General features: G+C 34.7%; 1 protein-coding gene across 2 annotated transcripts in view; it reads left to right on the top strand.

Moving 5' to 3' along the window:
- COL22A1 (collagen type XXII alpha 1 chain) overlaps positions 1 to 20622 on the top strand; it is a 665867-nt gene that overhangs the window by 302187 nt on the left and 343058 nt on the right. For both annotated transcript variants that reach the window (XM_074202703.1, XM_074202704.1), the window contains exons 12-14: positions 1270 to 1314; positions 17366 to 17419; positions 19608 to 19652. In XM_074202703.1, coding sequence (XP_074058804.1) covers positions 1270 to 1314; positions 17366 to 17419; positions 19608 to 19652 — 144 coding nt within the window. The remainder of the gene's footprint in view (positions 1 to 1269; positions 1315 to 17365; positions 17420 to 19607; positions 19653 to 20622) is intronic.

Raw genomic sequence — 20622 nt, 5'->3', positions numbered from 1 at the left:
ATATATATATATATATATATATTCTATAGTTATTTATAATGGAATTTTTCTTTATTGCTTCATACTGGATATAGAAATACTGATAGCTTATGTAGATTTAGTTTGTGTCCTGCATCTTTGTCATTGTTTTTATTTGTTTCAATTAATTTTTAGTTAACTCTCCAGGGATTCTCAAAATCACATCTTTTGAAAAATGTGCTAAGTTTTTTCTCTTTGTCCATATTTATTCTATCAATTCCTCTGAGAAGAATGTTTTCATATAAAAGAACAGAAAAATATTATATGATGTCATAAGTCTCTATTAAAGATAGCATGTATGTTAGTATTAAATTCAGCATATTGCTTTCAAAGCTGTCTAGCTTCTCTGTGTTTCATTCTGACTTTTCAGTTATCTTCTGAGCATTTACAAAAATGATTTAACAGTTTCCTTATTTATTAAATTACATGACTTGATTAAATTATCTCTACCATTCCTTCCAACTCCAGTTCATCTGATTCCAGGTAGTACCTTGGACTGAAGAATGAAGTCAATATTCTTTTTCATGCCCCTATCTATGCCTGGGGTAATAATTAGAGGTTCAATCTTGAAAACTAGGGTTTTAGATACTAAATCCAATTGGGTCTTCTTTTTCTTCTTTCCACACTAACCTATAACTTTTACTGGATGTGGGACTATGGATAATTTATTTATTTTTCTATTCTGCAGTTTCCTTTTCTATAAAATAAGTATAATAATACCTAAAAACCTATATTCAGATGATATGAGTGTTAAAATAAATGTTTCATATAAAGTATTTCAAAACATTTAAAGCACACATGTCAGACTTTTTGATGTCATTATTATTATTAGAAGAAATAATAAAATGTTGACCAAAACATTATTGCTCATCTTCCATTCTACTCATGTTACTCTCCCATTTAAAAATGTTCTGTGATTCCTTAGTGTTTACAGGATAAAAGTAAAACTCTTTAATCTGAAGAAATTAAGGAGAAGAAAAGGGAGGGCAAAAAAAGCTTGCATCATCAATACTTGAATAGTACAAGTCATGACAGACTAACATCATTGCCATCTGATAGGCAGTAACTCTTCTATCCCTAGAGGGACCTATAGGCAGTAAAATGGACCTGGCTGGGATGTATTACTCAAATTGTACTCTGTCACAACTCCTCAAATAAATCATGTAGGTTCCAAGAACTTTAGAGACTCATATCTGATGTTTGACTTCTGGTTTTTTTTATTTTGTACTCATGACTTTGGAATTATTACAGGGAGAAGATGGACATCCTGGGATTCCTGGACTCAAGGGAGATAAGGTAAGCATGTTGGAGAGTACTGGATGGGTTTATCTTCCACTCATATCAATTACCTTCCTTCTTCTTTAACATCTTTGGAGAATGAAGCTGAAGGAACCCATTGGTGTTAGACAAAAATCAAACTCTTCTAAGCCCAGGTTGAGAGTCTATTTCACATAGCCTGCCCACTCATCAATCATCACTGAGATTGACTCTTACTTTACCATCTCATTGTAATAGACCTAGAGGAGATTCAGTGCTTTTCCAGATTAATAAGACCTGCCATCATTTATGGGTCAATGACCTGACCTTTGAGAGGTCAGGGTCACCTTCCCTGCCAATACTAGTACCATGAGAAGTAGGGTTACCCTCATAAAACATCTCTGAAGTGTCCTTATGGAACTGAAAAATGGCTTGTTGATTTTTTAATTTGGTTTCTTCATTTGACATGCAAGAAAATATCCCAAAGATGTAAGTTGGAAGAATAAATTAGTGGTGAAGCAATTACAAAAACCCAGGTTTTCTGGCTCCTATCACCACAACAACATACTGATTTTTTTACCTTAGTAAAATTGAGGACTCAAGTCTCTTTTCTCATATGTAGATTTTTCAGCATACTGTCTTACATAAGAAGCCTATGAACATCCTGAGTGATAAGGAATACATTACTTTTGAGGGGAACCCATTATTGGACTAACCTGATAATAAATTTTTCATATTAACATTTTAAACAAGAAATATATATATATATATATATATATATATATATATATATATATATATATATATATATATATATATATATAAACTCTCCTTCTAAGACTCCATGTGGTATTGTGGTGACGATGATTTTGCAGAGGTTTTACCAGTGATAGCTATGTTGTCTCTACTGGCTGATGTGACATTTTTGCTTATTTCTATTTGTGGTGTTCACTGAACTTTTCTCTTCCGCCTCCCTTTCATCTTCAGTTAGCCTCTTTGGAATCAATAACTATATTATGTTTTAAAGTTTAAAAATGGTTTGTATATATTACCTCATTTGATCTTCACAGAAATCTATGAGATGGGTGGTTATTATTTTTGCATTACAGATGAGGAATTGAGACTGAAATATGTTGAGTGATTTGTAGTTATTAAGTGTGTCAGAATTTTAATTCAAGTTTTCCTGTATATGAGTCCACAACTTGGTGTGTTAAATCATCTAGATGCTTCCTTTGCTAGGGTATGGGGCGGAATGGTGGCAATGAACATCTCCAAGTAAATGAAATCTAAACTTTTTTTTTTAATCTACATAGCTTAAGGTTATGGCATCCATTAACACAGTAATTAGCTGGAGGAGATACCTTCAAGTTAATACTAAGCCAAGCCTTTTGACTAATTCTTTTCATGACATTGAAAGACTTGGCACCAGACATAGGGTTATAAAATGTTTTTTAAATTCCTATTAAAGTTCTAATTCTTGATCTTCCTCCTTTCTACTTATTTGGAAGATTCTACCCAACCAAATTGGGGATAGAGGTCTATAAACATCCCCTTAGGTTTCACAATCCTGAATTCCAAATTTTAGACTAAATCCCTTTCTTTATTATGCATACCTACCAATAACACTATCCCTGGGTTTTATTTTGTTTTTTTAACATTCTCCAGGAACCAACCTCTAAGACCTTCTGCTTAAGGCACACTTCCAGGCTTGGCTGCAGCATACAAAAGAAGAGGCTTCATAATCCAATTGAGGAACTAAGGTTTAGGCATATAAACCAATCTTCACATTCAATTCAACAATCATGTATTAGGCATTTACTATAGAAGGACTACTAGACAAGATGGCAACTGATGTCACTTCCAGCTTTCAAATTCAGTGTTAAGTTCAGAGACAGAATTAGGCAAATAAGGATTATAGTTATTTGGAAAGCTGGTTAAACTTTAACTAGGTTGATGTGAAGAAAGTGCTTCGCCAACTTTAAAGTACTAAATGATCACTATTATTATTCAGGAGATGGAGGAGAAGAAATATCCCTGAAATCTTACAGGAAAGGTTGGCACTGTAGTAGGATCTTAAAGAGAAAAAAAGAATTTCCTTTGGAAATACATTAAAGAATGGGGATAAATAGATGAATAGAAGAGATCAAATACCAGGGAGAAAAAGAAAAAATACAGAATATAGAGCTGTCCAATATTGGTTGAAAAGTGAGGCTAGAAAAAGGAGTAAAATATAATTAGGATGGAAAGGAAGATTGAAGATTCATTATGGTACCTGTAAATCTATATTTTCTTCTATTTTCAAAAAAAGAAAACACTGAAAAGAAGAGAAGACAAGACTAGCTTTTTAAGTACTAATCTATTTCAGGAGATCTGCTTTGTGGCCTTGACTGATCATTGAAAAGTAACCTTCAGAAAGTCATTTCTTTTCTCTGTGACTCAGCTTCTTACTCTGTAAAATGAGAGAGCTGGTCTAGAACAGAAAGCTATTAACCTTTTATATCATGAATTCCTTAAGAATTGCATTGAAAACTTAGGACTTCTGGGGGGGGGATGTTTTTAAGTGTATAAAATAAAATATATTGAATTGCCAAAGAAGCTAATTCCATTGAAATGAAAATGTGTTTTTCCCCACTCATGTTCCCAAAGCCTGTAAAATCTATCTATAAACACCTTGGAAGTCTGTGAAGCCAGGTTAAGAATCTCTTGACTAATGATATCTAATTTCATAATACAAGAATTAAGAGCTTCTAGACCTCACAGTTTAACTGGAGACAATTACCAAGCAAACAGTTATGTATTAGTAAGATATAGATATAAGATAAATTGGAAATAATCAACAGAGGAATAGAAAAAGCCTTCCTGTAGAAAAATGGAATTTTAGCTGAGACTTGAGGGAACACAGAGAAGTTAAAGGTAGAGTTCAACTGGGAGAGGATTCTAGGGATGGAGAATAGCCAGTGAAAATGCCAAGAATTGAAAAATGAAATGTCTTGTTACAGAAAAAGCAAGGAAGCAAAATAATGCCGAATGGTAGAATAGGTAAAGTTGTGACAGTTTTATGACAACTAAAAATATGAAGTGGGTGGTGCAAGTTATGAATTGAAAGCCAAACAGAGGATTTAATATTTGATTCTGGAGGTGATAGGAACCATAGGAGTTTAACTTGCATTTTAGGAAGATACTTGATGAACTGGAGTGGGTAGAGAATGTTTTTTTCCTTTAAGATTTTCTTTATTTTGAGTTTTACAATTTTTCCCCTAATCTTCCTTCCCTCTCTCCCTCCCCCCACAAAAGCAGTCTGTTAATCTTTATATTGTTTCCATGATATACACTGATCTAAGTTGAATGTGATGAGAGAGAAATCATATCATTAAGGAAAAAAATAAAGTGTAAGAGATAGCAGAATTACATAATAAGATAACTTTTTTTTTCTAAATTGAAGGTAATAAGACTTTGGTCTTTGTTCAAACTCCAAAATTCTTTCTCTGGATACAGATGATATTCTCCATACAGATACCCCAAAATTGTCCCTGATTGTTACACTGATTAAATGAGCTAGTCCATCAATGTTGGTCATCACCCCCATGTTGCTATTAGGGTGTATAGTGTTTTTCTGGTTCTGCTCATCTCACTCAGCATCAGTTCATGGAAATCCTTCCATGCTTCCCTGAATTCCCATCCCTCCTGGTTCCTAATAGAACAAGTGTTCTATGACATACATATACCACAGTTTGTTAAGCCATTCCCCAGTTGATGGACATTCACTTAATTTCCTACTCATTGCCACCACAAACAGGGATGCTATGAATATTTTTGTACAAGTGATGTTTTTACCCTTTTCTCATAATCTCTTCAAGGTGTAGACCCAGTAGCAGTATTGCTGGATCAAAGGGTATGAACATTTTTATTTCCATTTGTGCATAATTCTAAATTGCTCTCCAGAAAGGTTGGATGAGTTCACAGCTTCACCAACAATGTATTAGTGTCCCAGATTTCCCACATCCCTTCTAACATTGAGCATTGTCCTTTCTGGTCATAATTGGCAAGTCTGACAAATATGACATGATACTTCAGACCTGCTTTAATTTGCATTTCTCTAATAAGTAATGATCTAGGGAATTTTTTCATATGACTATGAATTCCTTTAATTTCCTCAGCTCTAAATTGCCTTTGCATATCCTTTGACCATTTGTCAATTGGAGAATGGCTTGGTTTTCTGAAAATTTGAATCAGTTTTCTGTATATGTTAGAGATGAGTGATTTGTCAGAAATATTAGTTGTAAAAATTGTTTCCTGATTTACAACATTTCTTTTGATCTTGTTATAGTCATTTTATCTGTGCAAAAACTTTTTAATTTAATGTAATCAAATTATCTACTTTGTTTTTAATGATGTTCTCCATCTCTTCCTTGGTCATAAACTGCTTCCCTTTCCATAGATCTGATAGGTAAACTACTCCTTGATCTTCAAGTTTGCTTATAATAATGTTTTTTTATGTATAAAATCCTGTATCCATTTTGATCTTATCTTGGTATAAGGTGTGAGGTGTTGGTCTAATCTAAGTTTCTTCCATACTAAGTTCCAATTTTCCAACAGATTTTATTGATGACAGAGCATTTATCTCAATAGCTGAACTCTTTGGGTTTATCAAACAGCAGATTATTATCAGTTCCTGCAATTGCACATAATCCAGCGCTATATTTCTTAGCTAATATCAGACAGTTTTGATGACTGATGATTTATAATATAATTTTAGATCTTTTAAGGCTAAGCCACTTCTTTTTTACTTTTTTTTCATTGAATCTCTGGACATTCTTGACTTTTTATTTCTCCATATGAGTTTACTTACAAAGTTTTCTTACTCTTTAAAGTAATTTTTTTGGAATTTTCATTGGTAGGGCACTAATTTAGTGTAGGTAATTTAGGTAGGTAATTTAGTTTTGGTAGAATTGCCATTTTTATTATATTAGCTCAGCCTATCCATGAGTAGTTGATGTTTACCCAGTTATTTAAATCTGATATTGTTTGTGTGAGAAGTGTTTTGTAATTGTTTTTAAAAAATGTTTGTGACTGCCTTGGCAGATAGATTCCCAGGTGTTTTACATTGTCTGAAGTTACTTTGAATGGTATTTCTCTTTCTAGCTCTTTCTGCTGTATCTTGCTAGTCATATATAGAAATGTTGAGGATTTATGAGGGTTTATTTTATATCCTGCGACTTTGCTAAAGTTGCTAATTATTTCTAGTAGTTTTTTAGATAATTTTTTGGAATTCTCTAGGTATAACATCATGTCATTTGCAAAGAGTGAGAGTTTTGTCTCTTCCTTCCCAATTCTAATTCCTTTGATTTCTTTTTCTTTTCTTATTTCTGAGGCTAAGTTTTATACTATATTGAAAAGTAGTGGTGAAAATGGGCATCCTTGTTTCACCTTTGATCTTATTGGGAATTCCTCCAGCCTATCCCTGTTGCTTATAATGTTTGCTGATGGTTTCAGATAGATATTGCTTATTATTCTAAAGAACAAATCATTTATTCCTATACTCTCTAGTGTTTTTAGTAGCAATGGATGCTGTATATTATCAAAAGCTTTTTCAGCATATATTGATATAGTCATGTGATTTCTGATAGGTTTGTTATTCATATAGTTACTTGTACTAACAGTTTTCCTAACATTGAATCAATCCTGCATTTCTGGGATAAATCCTACTGGGTCATAATGTATTATCCTAGTGATAATTTGTTGTAATCATCTTGCTAAGATTTTATTAAAGATTTTTTTCATCTATATTCATCAGGGTGATGGCTCTATAATTTTCTTCCTCTGTTTTAACTCTTCCTGGATTAAGTATCTATCATCACCATATTGATGTCATTGAATGAGTTAGAAAGAGTTCTGCCTTCCCCTATTTTTCCAAAGTGTTTATATAGAATTGAAACCAATAGTTCCTTAAATGTTTGGTAGGATTCACTTCTGAATCCATCTGACCCTGGAGATTTTTTCTTAGGGAGTTCAATAATGGCTTATTGAATTTCTTTTTCTGAGATAGGGTTGTTTAGGTTTTTAATTTCCTCTTCACTTAACCTGGGAAACTTATATTTTTTGTAATTATTTGTCCATTTCACTTAGATTGTCAAATTTATTGGGAAAGATTTGTGCAAAATAATCCTGAATTATTACTTTAATTTCCGCCTCATTGGTGGTGAGTTCACCTTTTTTTCATTTTTGATACTAGCAATGTGTTTTTCTTCTTTTTTTAATAAAATTGATCAGAGGTTTATCAATTTTATTGATTTTTTCATAAAACTAACTCTTGATTTTTTTTATTAGTTCAATAGTTTTCTTACTTTCTATTTTATTAATTTCTCCTTTAATTTTTAGAATTTCTAATTTGGTAATTAATTGGAAGTTTTTAATTTGTTCTTTCTCTAATTTTTCATTTGTATATTTAGTTCATTGATTTCCTCTTTCTCTAATTTATTCATGTAAGCATTTAAAGACATAATATATCCTCTGACAGCTGCCTTGAGTGAATCCCGTAGGTTTCATTATTGTTATTGTCTAGTATGAAATAATTAACTATCTCTATAATTTCTTCTTTGATCCACTCATTTTTTGAAAAGAGGTTATTTAGTTTCCAATTAGTTTTGTGTCTGTATCTCCCTGGTCCAATATTTCATATGATTTTTATTGCATTATGATCTGAGAAAGATGTATTCATTATTTCTGCCTACCTGCAATTGATCATTAGGTTTTTATACCCTAGTACATGGTCAATTTTTGTTTAAGTGCCATGTACTGCAGGAAAATAAAGTATATTCCTTAATATCCACATTCAGTTTCCTGCATAAGTCTCTCATATCTATGTTTTCTCTCTTTATTTATCTTCTTAGCTTCCTTCTTGTTTATTTTATGGTTAGATTTATCTAGATCTGAGAGTGGGAGGTTGAGGTCTCCCCCAGTAGAGTTTGGCTTTTTATGTCTCCCTGCAGCTCTTTCAACTTCTCCTCTAAGAATTTGGATGCTACATATTTAGTATTGAAATTACTTTATTGTCTACGGTACCTTTTAGGAGGATATAGTTTCCTTCATCATCTCTTTTAATGTTATCTATTTTTGTAGCTGCTTTGTCTGAGATAAGGTTTGCTAACCCTGCTTTTTTTCACTTAAACTGAAGCAAAACATATTTTATCCCAACGTTTTACCTTTACTCTAATGTATCTCTCTGCTTCAGATGAGTTTCTTGTAAGCAGCAAATTGTAGGATTCTGGTTTTTAATCCACTCTGCTATTTATTTACATTTTAAGGGAGAGTTCATCTTTCACATTCAAAGTTATAATTAGTAATTCTTTGTTGCCCTTCATGCTATCTTCCCTCTATTTGTATTCCCCCCTTCCCCTTTATCCATATTCCCCAATATTGCATTTCTGAATCCCGCCACCTTCAGTGTGTTTGCCCTCCTATATCAATCCCCCCTTTCTTTCCCCTTTCCTTTTCCCCCTTCTTCTCTCCCTTCCTTCCTTCTGTTAGTTTCCCTTTTTCATCCCCTCCCAATTCACCTATACCCCTTTCCCCTTTTAATACTTGAATGGTGAGTTTCTTAACTTAACTGAGTTTTTGTATAAGTTAACTTTGAGCCAAGTCTGATGAGAGGAAGATTCAGGTGGCTCTCAGCTCCTCCCTTCTTCTCCTCTATTACAATAGGTGTTTTGTACCTCTTAATGTAATGAAATTTACCCCATTCAATCTCTTCCCATCCTCCAGTATCCTTACTATCCCCTAATCACTCTTTCTGAGTCACAGAAAAGTCATGAGTGTCCATCACTTCTGGCTAAGTATATTTCCTCTAATAGAGTTAAAATTCTCAAGAATTAAGAGAATCTTTCTCCCAGGCAGAGATATAGTCAGTTCCATCTTATTGGATAGCAGTTTTTTTTCCTTTACCCTTTTTTAACTTTTTTCATTTCCCTCTTGAGCCTCCTGTTTGATGTCCAAATTTTCTATTAAGCTCTGTCTTTTCATCAGGAAATGCTGGAAGTCTACCATTTCATTAAATGTCTATCTTTTCTCTTGGAAGAGAAGGCTCAGCTTTGCTTGGTAATGGATTCTTGGCTTCATGTCAAGCTCCCTTGCTCTTGGAATATCCCATTCCATGACCTTTGATCCCTTATTGTTGATGCAGCCAGGTCCTGCATAATCCTTACTGTGGCTCCTTGATATCTAAATTATTTCTTTCTGACTGTTTTCAGGATTTTCTCTTTTATCTTATAGTTATGGAATTTGGCCACAACATTCTTTACTGTTTTTATTTTAGGATATCTTTCCAGAGGGTATCAATGTATTCTTTCGATAATGATTTTACCCTCTGGTTCCATGATATCTGGGCAGTTTTCCTCACTAAATCCTACAATATTATGTCCAGGCTTTTTTTCTCTTCATTGTTTTCAGGAAGTCTTATAATTCTCAGGCTCTCCATTCTCAATCTATTCTTGAGGTCAGTGGTTTTGCTGATGAAGTATTTTACATTTTCTTCTATTTTTTCAATATTTTGGTTTTGTTTAATAGACTTGCTGTTGGGGTAGCTAGGTGGCACAGTGGATATAGTGCTGGCCTTGGAGTCAGAGTACCTAGTTCAAATCTGGCCTCAGACACTTAATAATTACCTAGCTGTGTGGCCTTGGGAAAGTCACTTAACCCCACTGCCTTGCAAAAAAAATGGACTCTTGCTGTCTCTCAAAGTCATTAGTTTCCATAGATTCCATTCTTTCTTTTTAGAGAAGAATTTCCTTCATTTACCTTTTACAACTCCTTTTCCATTTGTTCAATTCTATTTTTGAATTTTCCATTTGATGAATTGAGGTTTTGAGAAAATTATTTTCTTTTTTTGCATCTGTCCAATTGTACTTACCAATGATTCTTTTTTGCATTGTAGTAATTGTCTCTTCCAAATTTTCCAATTGATTTTTAAACTCCTTCCTAATTTCTACAAGGAAGTCTTTCTGTGCTGGAGACGAGATCATATTCTCCTCAGAGATTCTAGATCTCTCTGAGTTAGGGTCTTTTTTTCCTAGGAAGTTTTCTATGGACCCTCCTTTTCCCTGACCTTTCTTCATTTTTCCTAATACCGTAGGTTGGGGAGGGGTTGGTTCACAGAGGTTTTGGTGTTAAGATCCCTAGAGGCTTTACTAGCTCCAAGTGCATTGGCAAGTAGACTGTGTTAATGCTTTTTCTGGGGTGTCTGTAACCTTAATTTGATGCCCTCTCCCTTAGCCTGGAGGGGAGTAGATGAAGCTGTTGAGTAGTTTTATCTTTGACCAATGGTGGGTTTTGCCCTAGGACAAGGTAATTGCTCTCCCTATTCACAGCTGAGGGAGGTCTCCTTCTCACACCTGAGCCTGGGGCAGATGTGAGCTGTAATTTGTTTGTTCTGGGAAGAGGCTTCAGCTGAAATGAAAGTATGGCTGCAACCTTCCTGCACTAAAACACCCTCCAGCTCTGCTGGCAAGCTCCTGACTGTCAGTTCCTCAACAGATGCCTCTGCTCCCTAGTTGGCCCATGCCTCATGGATGGTCAGGCTAGTCATACTTTCAGGGTCTCAGGATCTCGACTGGCCCATTGATCAGGCTAGTGGAGCTCTCGTGCTCTGACTCTGCCCTGTGCTCTGTATCCAGCTCACCCAGGACCCCGGAAGACAATAACCTTCTCCTAGTTTCTTTCTGGGTTTTGTAGATCAGATTTCTGTTAAGAGGTTTGTTTAATATTATATATATATATATATATATATATATATATATATATATATATATATATATATATATATGAAAGGGAAGATCAAGAGACTTTAGCACTGTGCCTGTCTCCTCTCCACCATCTTGGCCCTCCAGCTGGATAGTAACTTTTTGCAAGAAACTAATCTGGCCTCAGACACTTAATACTTACTTAACTATGTGACCTTGGGCAAGTCATTAAACTCCATTGCCTTGTTAAAAAATAACTAGCTAGCATAATGTAGTAGTAATTGAAGATTGAGGTGTAATGGAGACTTGCATAAGAGGGGTTGGCTGTTTCAGAGAAGGGAAGAGAATGTATGCAAGAGATATTATGAAGGTAAATTTGACAGATTTTGGCAACAAATTGGATATGGGTGTTGAGAGAGACTGAAGATTTTGAGGATGACACCAAGGTTGTAAACCTGGGTAACTGGGAAGGTGGTTATTCCTTTATTTGACAAGAGTTTGGGACATGCTGAGTTTAAGATGGCAATGGAACATTTATTTCAAGATGTCAGAGAGGCAGTTGGAATTAAGAGACTGAAGGTCAGCAGAAATTAGTGGTGGAAAAGTAGATTTGAGAATCATCATGGTACCTGTCCTTCCTTATTGAAAAAAACACCAAAATGAAATCACCAAAATGAGACAAATTACAATGTGTCCAACTGTGGCTCATCAGACCAGTATGAGCTCGGAATATTCTACCACAGGTCGGGTCCATGTAAACACTTGGGGTGGGTACACTAAACTTTTGTATGTCATTGTAATCTTCAATTTATAGATGATAATTGAAACTATGGCTGTTGATGAGATCAGCTGGTAAAATTACAAAAGAGGAAGAGAAAGGATCCTACAGGGGTGTGGGACACCTATGATTGGAAGTTAAGATCTGACTGAAGAGCCAGCAAAGGATATTGAGAGTGGCCAGATAGATATTAAGAGAACCAGGAGAGAGCTATATCACCAAAACCTATAGCAAAGAGAATATTAAGGATAAGAGGGTGCTTGGACAATTTAAAAAACTGCAAGAGATCAGAGGAGGATAAGTGAAAAAAAAAAAGTACAGTGTGTAATGGATTAGGGAAACAAAGAGAAAAGAATAACCTTTCCAATATTTTATGGATCTTCTTGGCTATCTTTTCCACCCTAACATTCTTTATTCTGTTTTTTTTTAAGACTCAACTCCAGCATTCTATGTGTCAAATATTTAGAGACAACCCGTTTTCCAGAGCTAAGCTCAACAAGCCTGTTGTGCCCTGAGCTTTGCATAACAACAATCCTTTGCACTCTGGATGAGCTCACCCTGTGGCTAATTTCAGTCACAGCAAAATCCCAGAATTGTTTCTTACCAGCATCAGGTGGTCTCTGAGCTTGGACAAGCATGAAGTCCTGCTCTGTATCAGACTTGTCACATTGTTACTGTTGCCCATCATTGTCAAGGCTACAGCTCACTGCACAGTCATAGCTACAAATATTGCAATCTTCCCTCATTGCCTTCCTTCCTCCCTCTGGGGTGGGTTTCCAGCACATGTGTCTTTGTTTGCCAGATGGTTTTCTCACTTTGAAATTAATTCAACTTTTGTTTGTACCTTCACTCTCTGGTTTCTAGCCTGCTTTGTTTGACTCTGACCACACACAACAGATTAGAGGACAGTTCCAGTCTGATTGACATATACTCTTACAATCTGTGTTCTAATTTTGTTAGTCATTTCAGTCATGTTTGACTCTTTTTGGAGTTTTCTTGGCAAAGATAATGCAGTGATTAGCATTTTCTTGCCCAACTTATTTTATGATTGAGAAAACTGAGGAAAATAGGGCTAAGCAACTTTCCCTGGATCATACTACTTGGAAGTATTTGAGGCCAGACTTGAACTCAAGAAGATGAGCCTTCCCTGACTCCAGGCCTAGTGTTTTATTAACTATTGCTCTCTACATTCTAAAGTCCTTTAGAGTTTAGCATTTAGCATTTAGAATGAGGCTTTAGGAAACTCTATCATATCAAATTGAATTTACATTCTATATTTGGACATAATCTATAGTCTACATTCTATATTCCATCCATATTTAGAGATTACATGGGATTTTGTTTGCAACACTCTCCCACCTCTATCCCTTACGAAATTTCTTACAATGACACAATGAATCGGTGCTGTCCCATGACTGTGGACTGACATATGCTGTTTTATACCTATAGATTCAGAGTAGATGACAGTGTTTTGATTATATCATGATGTAGTTTAGACTCCTACAAAATGTCTGGTTGTATATGTGTGAGAAAGGGTATGGCTTTAATTTCTTCCTACCTGGCAAGTTCAATTACAGTTCTGTGAATTTTTTTGTTTTTGGTTGTGCATGTGCTTAACATAAAATTCAACATAAATTACAATATACATAAAATGCAAAAACAATAGCATTTTACAATATACAAAGCATGTGTATTTGAATTAATGTAATTGTTGTTTATAATCGTTGCCCTGACTATACCACTAGGTTGTTGTTAATTATATCTGATGAGATGATGATGACTTTACTCCTTTTCCAATCCCTCCAGCTATTAATTCCTTGTTCTTCAGCAGTACCATCTACTCTGCCTATTTTTTGCTTGTACCTGGCTGTTTGCATACTTACTGACCATTTAGAATGTGAGTTTCTGTAGGGCAAAGACTGGTTTGTCTTTCTTGGTATCCACTATATTTTAGCATAGTATCCAGCTCAAAATAAGTTTAATAAAATTATTGTTGACTGACTATATCACTTTGATGAATTTGTTATTACTAATGTATTAAAATAATTCAAAATTCAGCTGTGATACAGAGACAGAAATTGTGGTAGGAAGAGTATTGGGGTAGGAATTAGAAGACCTGGAATTTTTTACTATATCCTCAGTTAGCTATAGGATCTTTTATATATTATTAAATCTCTCTTAACCTCAATTCCATCACCTGTAAAATAATGTTTTAATTCTTTTTCAGAGGTTCTGAACTCTTTTTGAAAGTCTAATTTAGCCTGTGGACTCCTCAGAATAATGTATCATAAAGTATCAGCTGAAGACCTTCTATAAGAATGCTTGTCTCTATAGGGCTGGCTAGGAGGCGCAGTGGATAAAGCACCAACCCTTGAGTCAGGAGTACCTGGGTTCAAATCCAGTCTCAGACAATTAATAATTACCTTGCTGTGTGGCCTTGGGTAAGCCACGTAACCCCATTTACCTTGCAAAAGAATAACCTAAAAAAAAAAAAAGAATGCTTGTCTCTGAGACTTGCTACAATTTACCCTATATAAAGCTTAGTTGCACATTTTTTGTTTGCATTAGAATATACCTTTTTTGAAATTAGCAACATTTATCTTGCCTTTCTTTGTTTCCCTAGGGCTTTGAAAAATGCCTGGCACGTTATGGGTGCTTCCTTAATAAATGTTAATAGAAAGCCTGACAGTTTTAATTTTTAAACAGTATAATAGCATAGGATTATCAAGGGAAACAATTTCATTCAAATACAAGTATCAATCTTTTTTAAAATGTTCATAGACCCAAAGTTGTTATCCTGGTCTATATAATTATTATGGCTTGTTCCAGCTCTAACACTGTATTCTTAATAGTTTGTGTTTTAAGGCTATAGCAATATAATGCTCTGCTAGTCAGTATTCTTAACTCTTCAACATTCTTTGGAGTAGAACTTAAAGGCTTTTTCTCCTCCTCCTATCTCCTAATGACATGTCTCCCCTATCAATTTGGATATATTTGCAATGAAGTACATCTCATTATAACAATATTTGTTCTGTGAGAACATTTGAACCAGAGCCTACATGCCTAATGCTAGTTCAACCAAAAGAGGGTTTTACTTTAACACTAATGACATTTGTGCTTCAATTAATGGGTTGAAGGCAGCAGATACATAATCATCCAGATGAACATTCCCACCTTTCCTTCCTAGGATGTTTATTAGTTCTTCAGCAGGCATCTAAAAGCATCATTTATCCCTGGCTGCAGTGTGATTTCATCAATACTATCAAATGGCAAGTCTCTCCATGATTACAAGGTGTTATGAGGAAATATTTACTCTGTCGGAATAGAGATCATTTAGCTTAAGCTTTGAAATAATACTTTCCCAACCTTTATTCTATTTGATGTTCAAAGCAATCTTGGTGGGTAAATAGGTCAAGCATAATTATCTCCATTTGATAAATGCAGAAACTGATGATCAGAAAAGGGAAATAACTTATAGATTTCATATGACTTGGACCCAGAAGGGACATTAGATTTAGTCCAATCCTTGAATTTTATTGAGAAAGAAACGAAGGCCAAAGTGGGGAATTGATTTTCCCCCAATGATACATCTAGTAACTAAGTAGTAGGACCAACACCTGGAACCTCATGTATCCTCTAATTTGGAAGTTCGTAAGACCTGGTTTCAAATCCTGTCTCAGAATTGTACTACATGGGTGACCTTGGCCAGTGCTTTCTTGTTTAAAATGAAGGGATTGAATTGAATGTTCTTTAATATCTCTTCTACCTTCAAGTTATGACCCCTTGGCACCGAATACAGTGTTCTTTCAAGTACATTGTGGTGCTTCACTGGGATTATAAAATTTACAGTAGCTCAATTAATTCCTGATAATAACTCACTCATGTCGATTGTGCAGTCAGGTATTATTTAAACATCCAGATGAACCTTCCCACCTTTCCTTTCTAGGCTGTTTATTGGTAATTCAGACCCAAGAGGTTGATGCTGTCATTATCTTCATTTTGAAGTTGAGGAAATTAGATAAAAGCTTGCCTAAGATCATGCAGCTGATAAGTAACTGAGATGAAATTTGAACTCACATCTTCTTGACTACAAACTCAGTGCTCTTTTCACTGCACCATCTTGCTGCCTGCTTAAGCAACTAGAGGGAAGCAAATCTTTTGATTTTAAGTCTTGTCATTTTTTTCCTATGGCACATTATCGCCCATGTTACTTTAGGTCAAAAACTATAATTTCCTTACATCTACATAATCAGTATAATTTTGGGCACATAATAGACACTTCATAAATGCTTCCCCCCCCTAACTTTTGAAACAAGCTACTAAGATCTTTGGGACAGTTTCATGTGTAGAACACTTAGAGGGCAAATAATAATTGCTATCTTTGTTTCCTACAAAAGATTATAAACTCCTTGAAAGCATGGTCTATTCAATTTTTCTCTCTGACTTCCTAGAATTTAGAAGAGTCCTTGGAGTATAGAGTCTATCTAATAAATGTTTTAACTGATGGTTTGATTTGAAGAATTCCATCTTCAAGAGATTAGACTTCTTCTATGTCCCCAGAGGATATATGAGAGGCATTTGCAGAGGCAAATTTAAGCTTGATGGGTAAAGGGAAACAGAATCTTACTAACAGAGTTATCCATAATGAACTGCCAGGGGAAGAGTAGGTTCCTCCTCAATGGAGATTTTTCACATAGAGGAGATGAAGGTGCTATAAAGAAGATTTTGTTCAAGTATAGGACAGATAATAGAGCTTCTGAGATCCTTTTCACTACTGAGATTGTATTTTTCTAGAGTACCTTGGGGCCTGAAAGACAGGTTGATTAGATTATGCTGTATCCCTGCATTTCATATACCACTAGAGTTGACATAGAATGGAAAAATCTAGACTTGCATTACATCTCTTCCACTTCCTACATGACTTTGGGAAAGGCAATTGAGGATATAACTGCTCTAGACCTCACTTTCCTCATTTGTAAAATGATAGAATGGGATTAAATAGACTTTACAGTAGTTCCTTCTATATCTAAATTTACTATATCATGACTTGAAGTGGGGAAAACCTGATTTTTCATCAGGGTTTTTATAATCTAAATTCCTTTCACTGATGCTATGATGATTAGATGTAATTCTGATTAACACAGAAATGAACCATGATTCCAAAAGTCCAGTAATGAAACATGCCATATCCCCATTGATGTAGAGGTGGTGGACTTAGGGTACCATTGGACCATACACATTACTTATTTTTAGGGTTTTTTTTGCAAGGTAAACAGGGTTAAGTGGCTTGCCCAAGGCCACACAGCTAGGTAATCATTAAGTGTCTGAGACCAGACTTGAACCCAGGTACTCCTGACTCCAAGGCCAGTGCTTTATCCACTACGCCACCTAGCCGCCCCTGACCATACACATTATTGAAAATGACAAATTAAGAAAAATATTTAGTTTGACTATACATATTTGTTGTGTCTTGTGGTTTTTTTTTCAAAGGGGGGTGGTAGAAAAAATTTTATTAAAGTTTAATTTAATTTAAAAATATTGATTGAATGTTATTTTTCATCTTTTTTTTTTTTTTTAGGGCTCCTTGGGTTTATCTGGTCCCTCAGGGAGAGAAGGAGCAAAAGGCATCCGGGTAAGTTCAATGGGGAATATAATGATATCTAAGTCCCTCGAATTTATGACTCCAAAGCTCTATCTTCATCTATTTCTTCAGGTTAAATATTCTGTAATTTGGAGATTTTGCTTCCATGAACTTAAAATACTTTGTAAAGAGCTTTGGTTCTAGTGTCAAAAGTTCAGGATTCAAAAATATCTAATGTATGACCTTAGAAAAGTCATTCAAATTCCCTGGGTCTCAGTTTCCTACACTATTTAGACTAGATGGTTTCTTTTCCAGGCCTAGAATCCTTCGATAATATTTGAAGATTCTGTGGATATAAGATTATTTTATAAAAACACAATTCCACGAGTCTTAGGTTCTGTAAGCTCAAATTCTAACTATCCTTGCAACACATTTCATTAAGTACATTACATGCATCAGGGCCATGGGAAATGGAGTAAAATGAATTGTTATTGAGTGGAGCATGTCTTCGGGTGTAGTATAGCCATTTCCAGAACAAAGAAAGCCAGTGGTTAAAGGTTAATAGTCTGCATGTTCCTATTCCTATCTAACACAGAGTGGTGTCTGACTTCCCTTGGATTAAATGTACAAAGAGTCTCCAGGCATCAGTCTTCTAAGTGAGGATAGGAAAAAAGCCCTATGTTGTGAGGACTTCCCTAGAGAAGAAGGCAGTGTGCTATTCAGGTTGTGGAGTGAGCATTGAACTCTGTAGGAGCTGAAGAGAAAGGGAAGGATCTCTTATTGGAAATTTAGTCTTCCCTCTAATCACCAGATGACTTGAGTTATAAGGAAAGGAAAAAACTGGGAACAGAAGATTACCTGTCACCTTTTTTGCCAGGCATCTGTGGCTTGTTAATTCTGGGGGGGAGGAGAAGCAATGATAAATAGACTGAGGTCACCACTCTTTCCCTAAAGGGGCCAGTTAGCTTCTCCCCAATTTATGGCCACAGTCCAAACTCCTAACCTTTTCTGGCCTCTCATAGTGAGAGGATACTTGGAAATGCAAATTCATTTTAATCCAGCATAAACCAAACATGGAATATCTACCGAGATGCAAAATAACAGTATAAGTCCTCCCAAAAACAAACACAGGATTTTTTTAGATTTTTCCCCTGATGTGTCTTATCTTCAATATTATCCTCTATCTTTAAGTGAAGATGAAAGAGATTTATTTTTTTGACCCTTACCAAATGGTTATTATGCTTGATATCAGAAAAAATAAATCCTAAAAATTATAGGAGGTTAAATGATAGGCTCCAGGACAGAGAGTAAAGATTAAAATCTTTGCTTTCCACTACATTTCATGGGCTCCTGAAACCATAAGATGTTTCTAATGTCCCCATGTTGCATCTTAGCCCTCAGCTGGTTATGACTCTGTCAATGTGGTTTCAAGCAGTCTCCTCACTTACCCTAAATGTCTTCATGTATAATACAATATAAATGGATTAGACCAGTGGTTCTCAAAATGTGGTATAAGGATCCCCTAGGGTCTTTGAGGTCAAAACTATTTTCAGAATAGTTATTTATCTATTAAAATGTTCTTTTATTTTTCAACCTCATAATTGCATAAGAATGGATTTTCTTTATATACTTCAACCAAAATTACATATTGCAACTGATTGATTGTAGAATCAGAAATAAAAATCCAGATGTCTTATTAAATGTCTCACCAAAGAAATCTCCAAAAATATGTAAAATCAATACTACTCTTCTCACTATTTTTTATTTTAGAAAATATTATTTTTCATAATTATTTTATTAATATGTAATAGATTTTTATTTTAATTAATAAAATTTGAAAATATATCTTTTATTTCTAATACAGTAAATATCCACAGATATAGACCACACAAACAAAATCTCATTATGGTTGGACATCAACAATTTTTAAGGGATGCTGAGACCAAAATGTTTGAAAACAGTTTGTATTAAAATAATGATCTCCAGGGGTTGTTCTAGTGCTAAGGGCAGGAGGGAGAGAACTTTTAGCCCAAAATTAAAAAAAAATATATTAAAAGAATTCAAAATATATTTGAGAAATATTTGATTTAAAAATATATTTTAGAAAACATGCTATGTTTTAAGATTTTTTTTTCAATTCTTAATCTATTTTCAACCCCCTTTCAACCCTAGACTCACTCTTTCTATGAATTAGAGATTACCATGTTGGTTCAGGTTGTAATGTTTTATTTTCATTCAGGGGGAGCCAGGGGAACCAGGATTACCTGGTGAGGTGGGTCTGAAGGTAAGTTTCTGTTTTCGTAACACATTCTAATAGATTGTCCATTCCTTGAGAGGGAAAATTACTCTTTTTGTATCTTTCATATAGTCAATAAATATTTATTTAACTGAATTAAAGATAAATGATTTTTCTATATTCAACAGATTAATAACAATGGATATATACATTTCTAAAACATACTTGCAAAAGTTTAGCTAGTCAGCTAGGTGAAACTAATTTTAGATGAACTCATGAAAGCTCCTATGGTCCATAAGATTATAGTCTAGTAGAGGAATAAAATGAAACTACAGATGACTAGGAATGCATTAGAGCGATGCAGAGCAAAGAGGTCCGTGAAGTCTAAGGGGGAAAGTCATTACTGATCAAAAAGCCTTAATGGATGAGATGCCATCAGAATTGTATTTTAAAGGATTGTGTAGAGATTCCATAGGCAAAGACACAGAGAATTCTGCAGACTTATCACAGGGAATAGTCTGAGCAAAAATGGGAATTTGGAAGCCCTATTGGCAGAAATCATTGAATTGTTCAGTATACTTCAACATTGGTTTGTGAATGTAATCTGTATGAGATGAGTCCATATAAGATGTATGCAAGCCTCATAAGGCATTTATGGAGTGCCTCAAATACCAAACAAAAGAATCTGAATTTTATTTAGTGAACAGTAAAAGGTCATAGAATATTATCAAGGAGACATTTTTGAGAGGCATGTCTAAAATTTTGTATAAGGAAGTTAATTGGAAGAGAGAGACTAGAGGTTGGATAAGAAATAGGAGGTGATAGCAGTAATCCAGGTGAGCCGCAATGAGGGCCTGATTGGGGTTTTATAGTGAGAGAGAAAGAAGGTGACAGATTCAAAACTATTTTAAAAATGCAATTGAAAATACCTGATAATTGATCAGTTATAAGATGTGAGATATGGGAAAAACCCAAGCTAGGTGCAAGACTATGTGCATGGGAAATCTGCTGAATGGAG

The sequence above is a fragment of the Macrotis lagotis genome, chromosome X (genome assembly GCF_037893015.1).
Source record: "Macrotis lagotis isolate mMagLag1 chromosome X, bilby.v1.9.chrom.fasta, whole genome shotgun sequence".
NCBI classification, from domain to species: domain Eukaryota; kingdom Metazoa; phylum Chordata; class Mammalia; order Peramelemorphia; family Peramelidae; genus Macrotis; species Macrotis lagotis.
The sequence above is the reverse complement of the archived record's forward strand: the minus strand, read 5'-3'. Positions and strand labels throughout refer to the sequence as shown.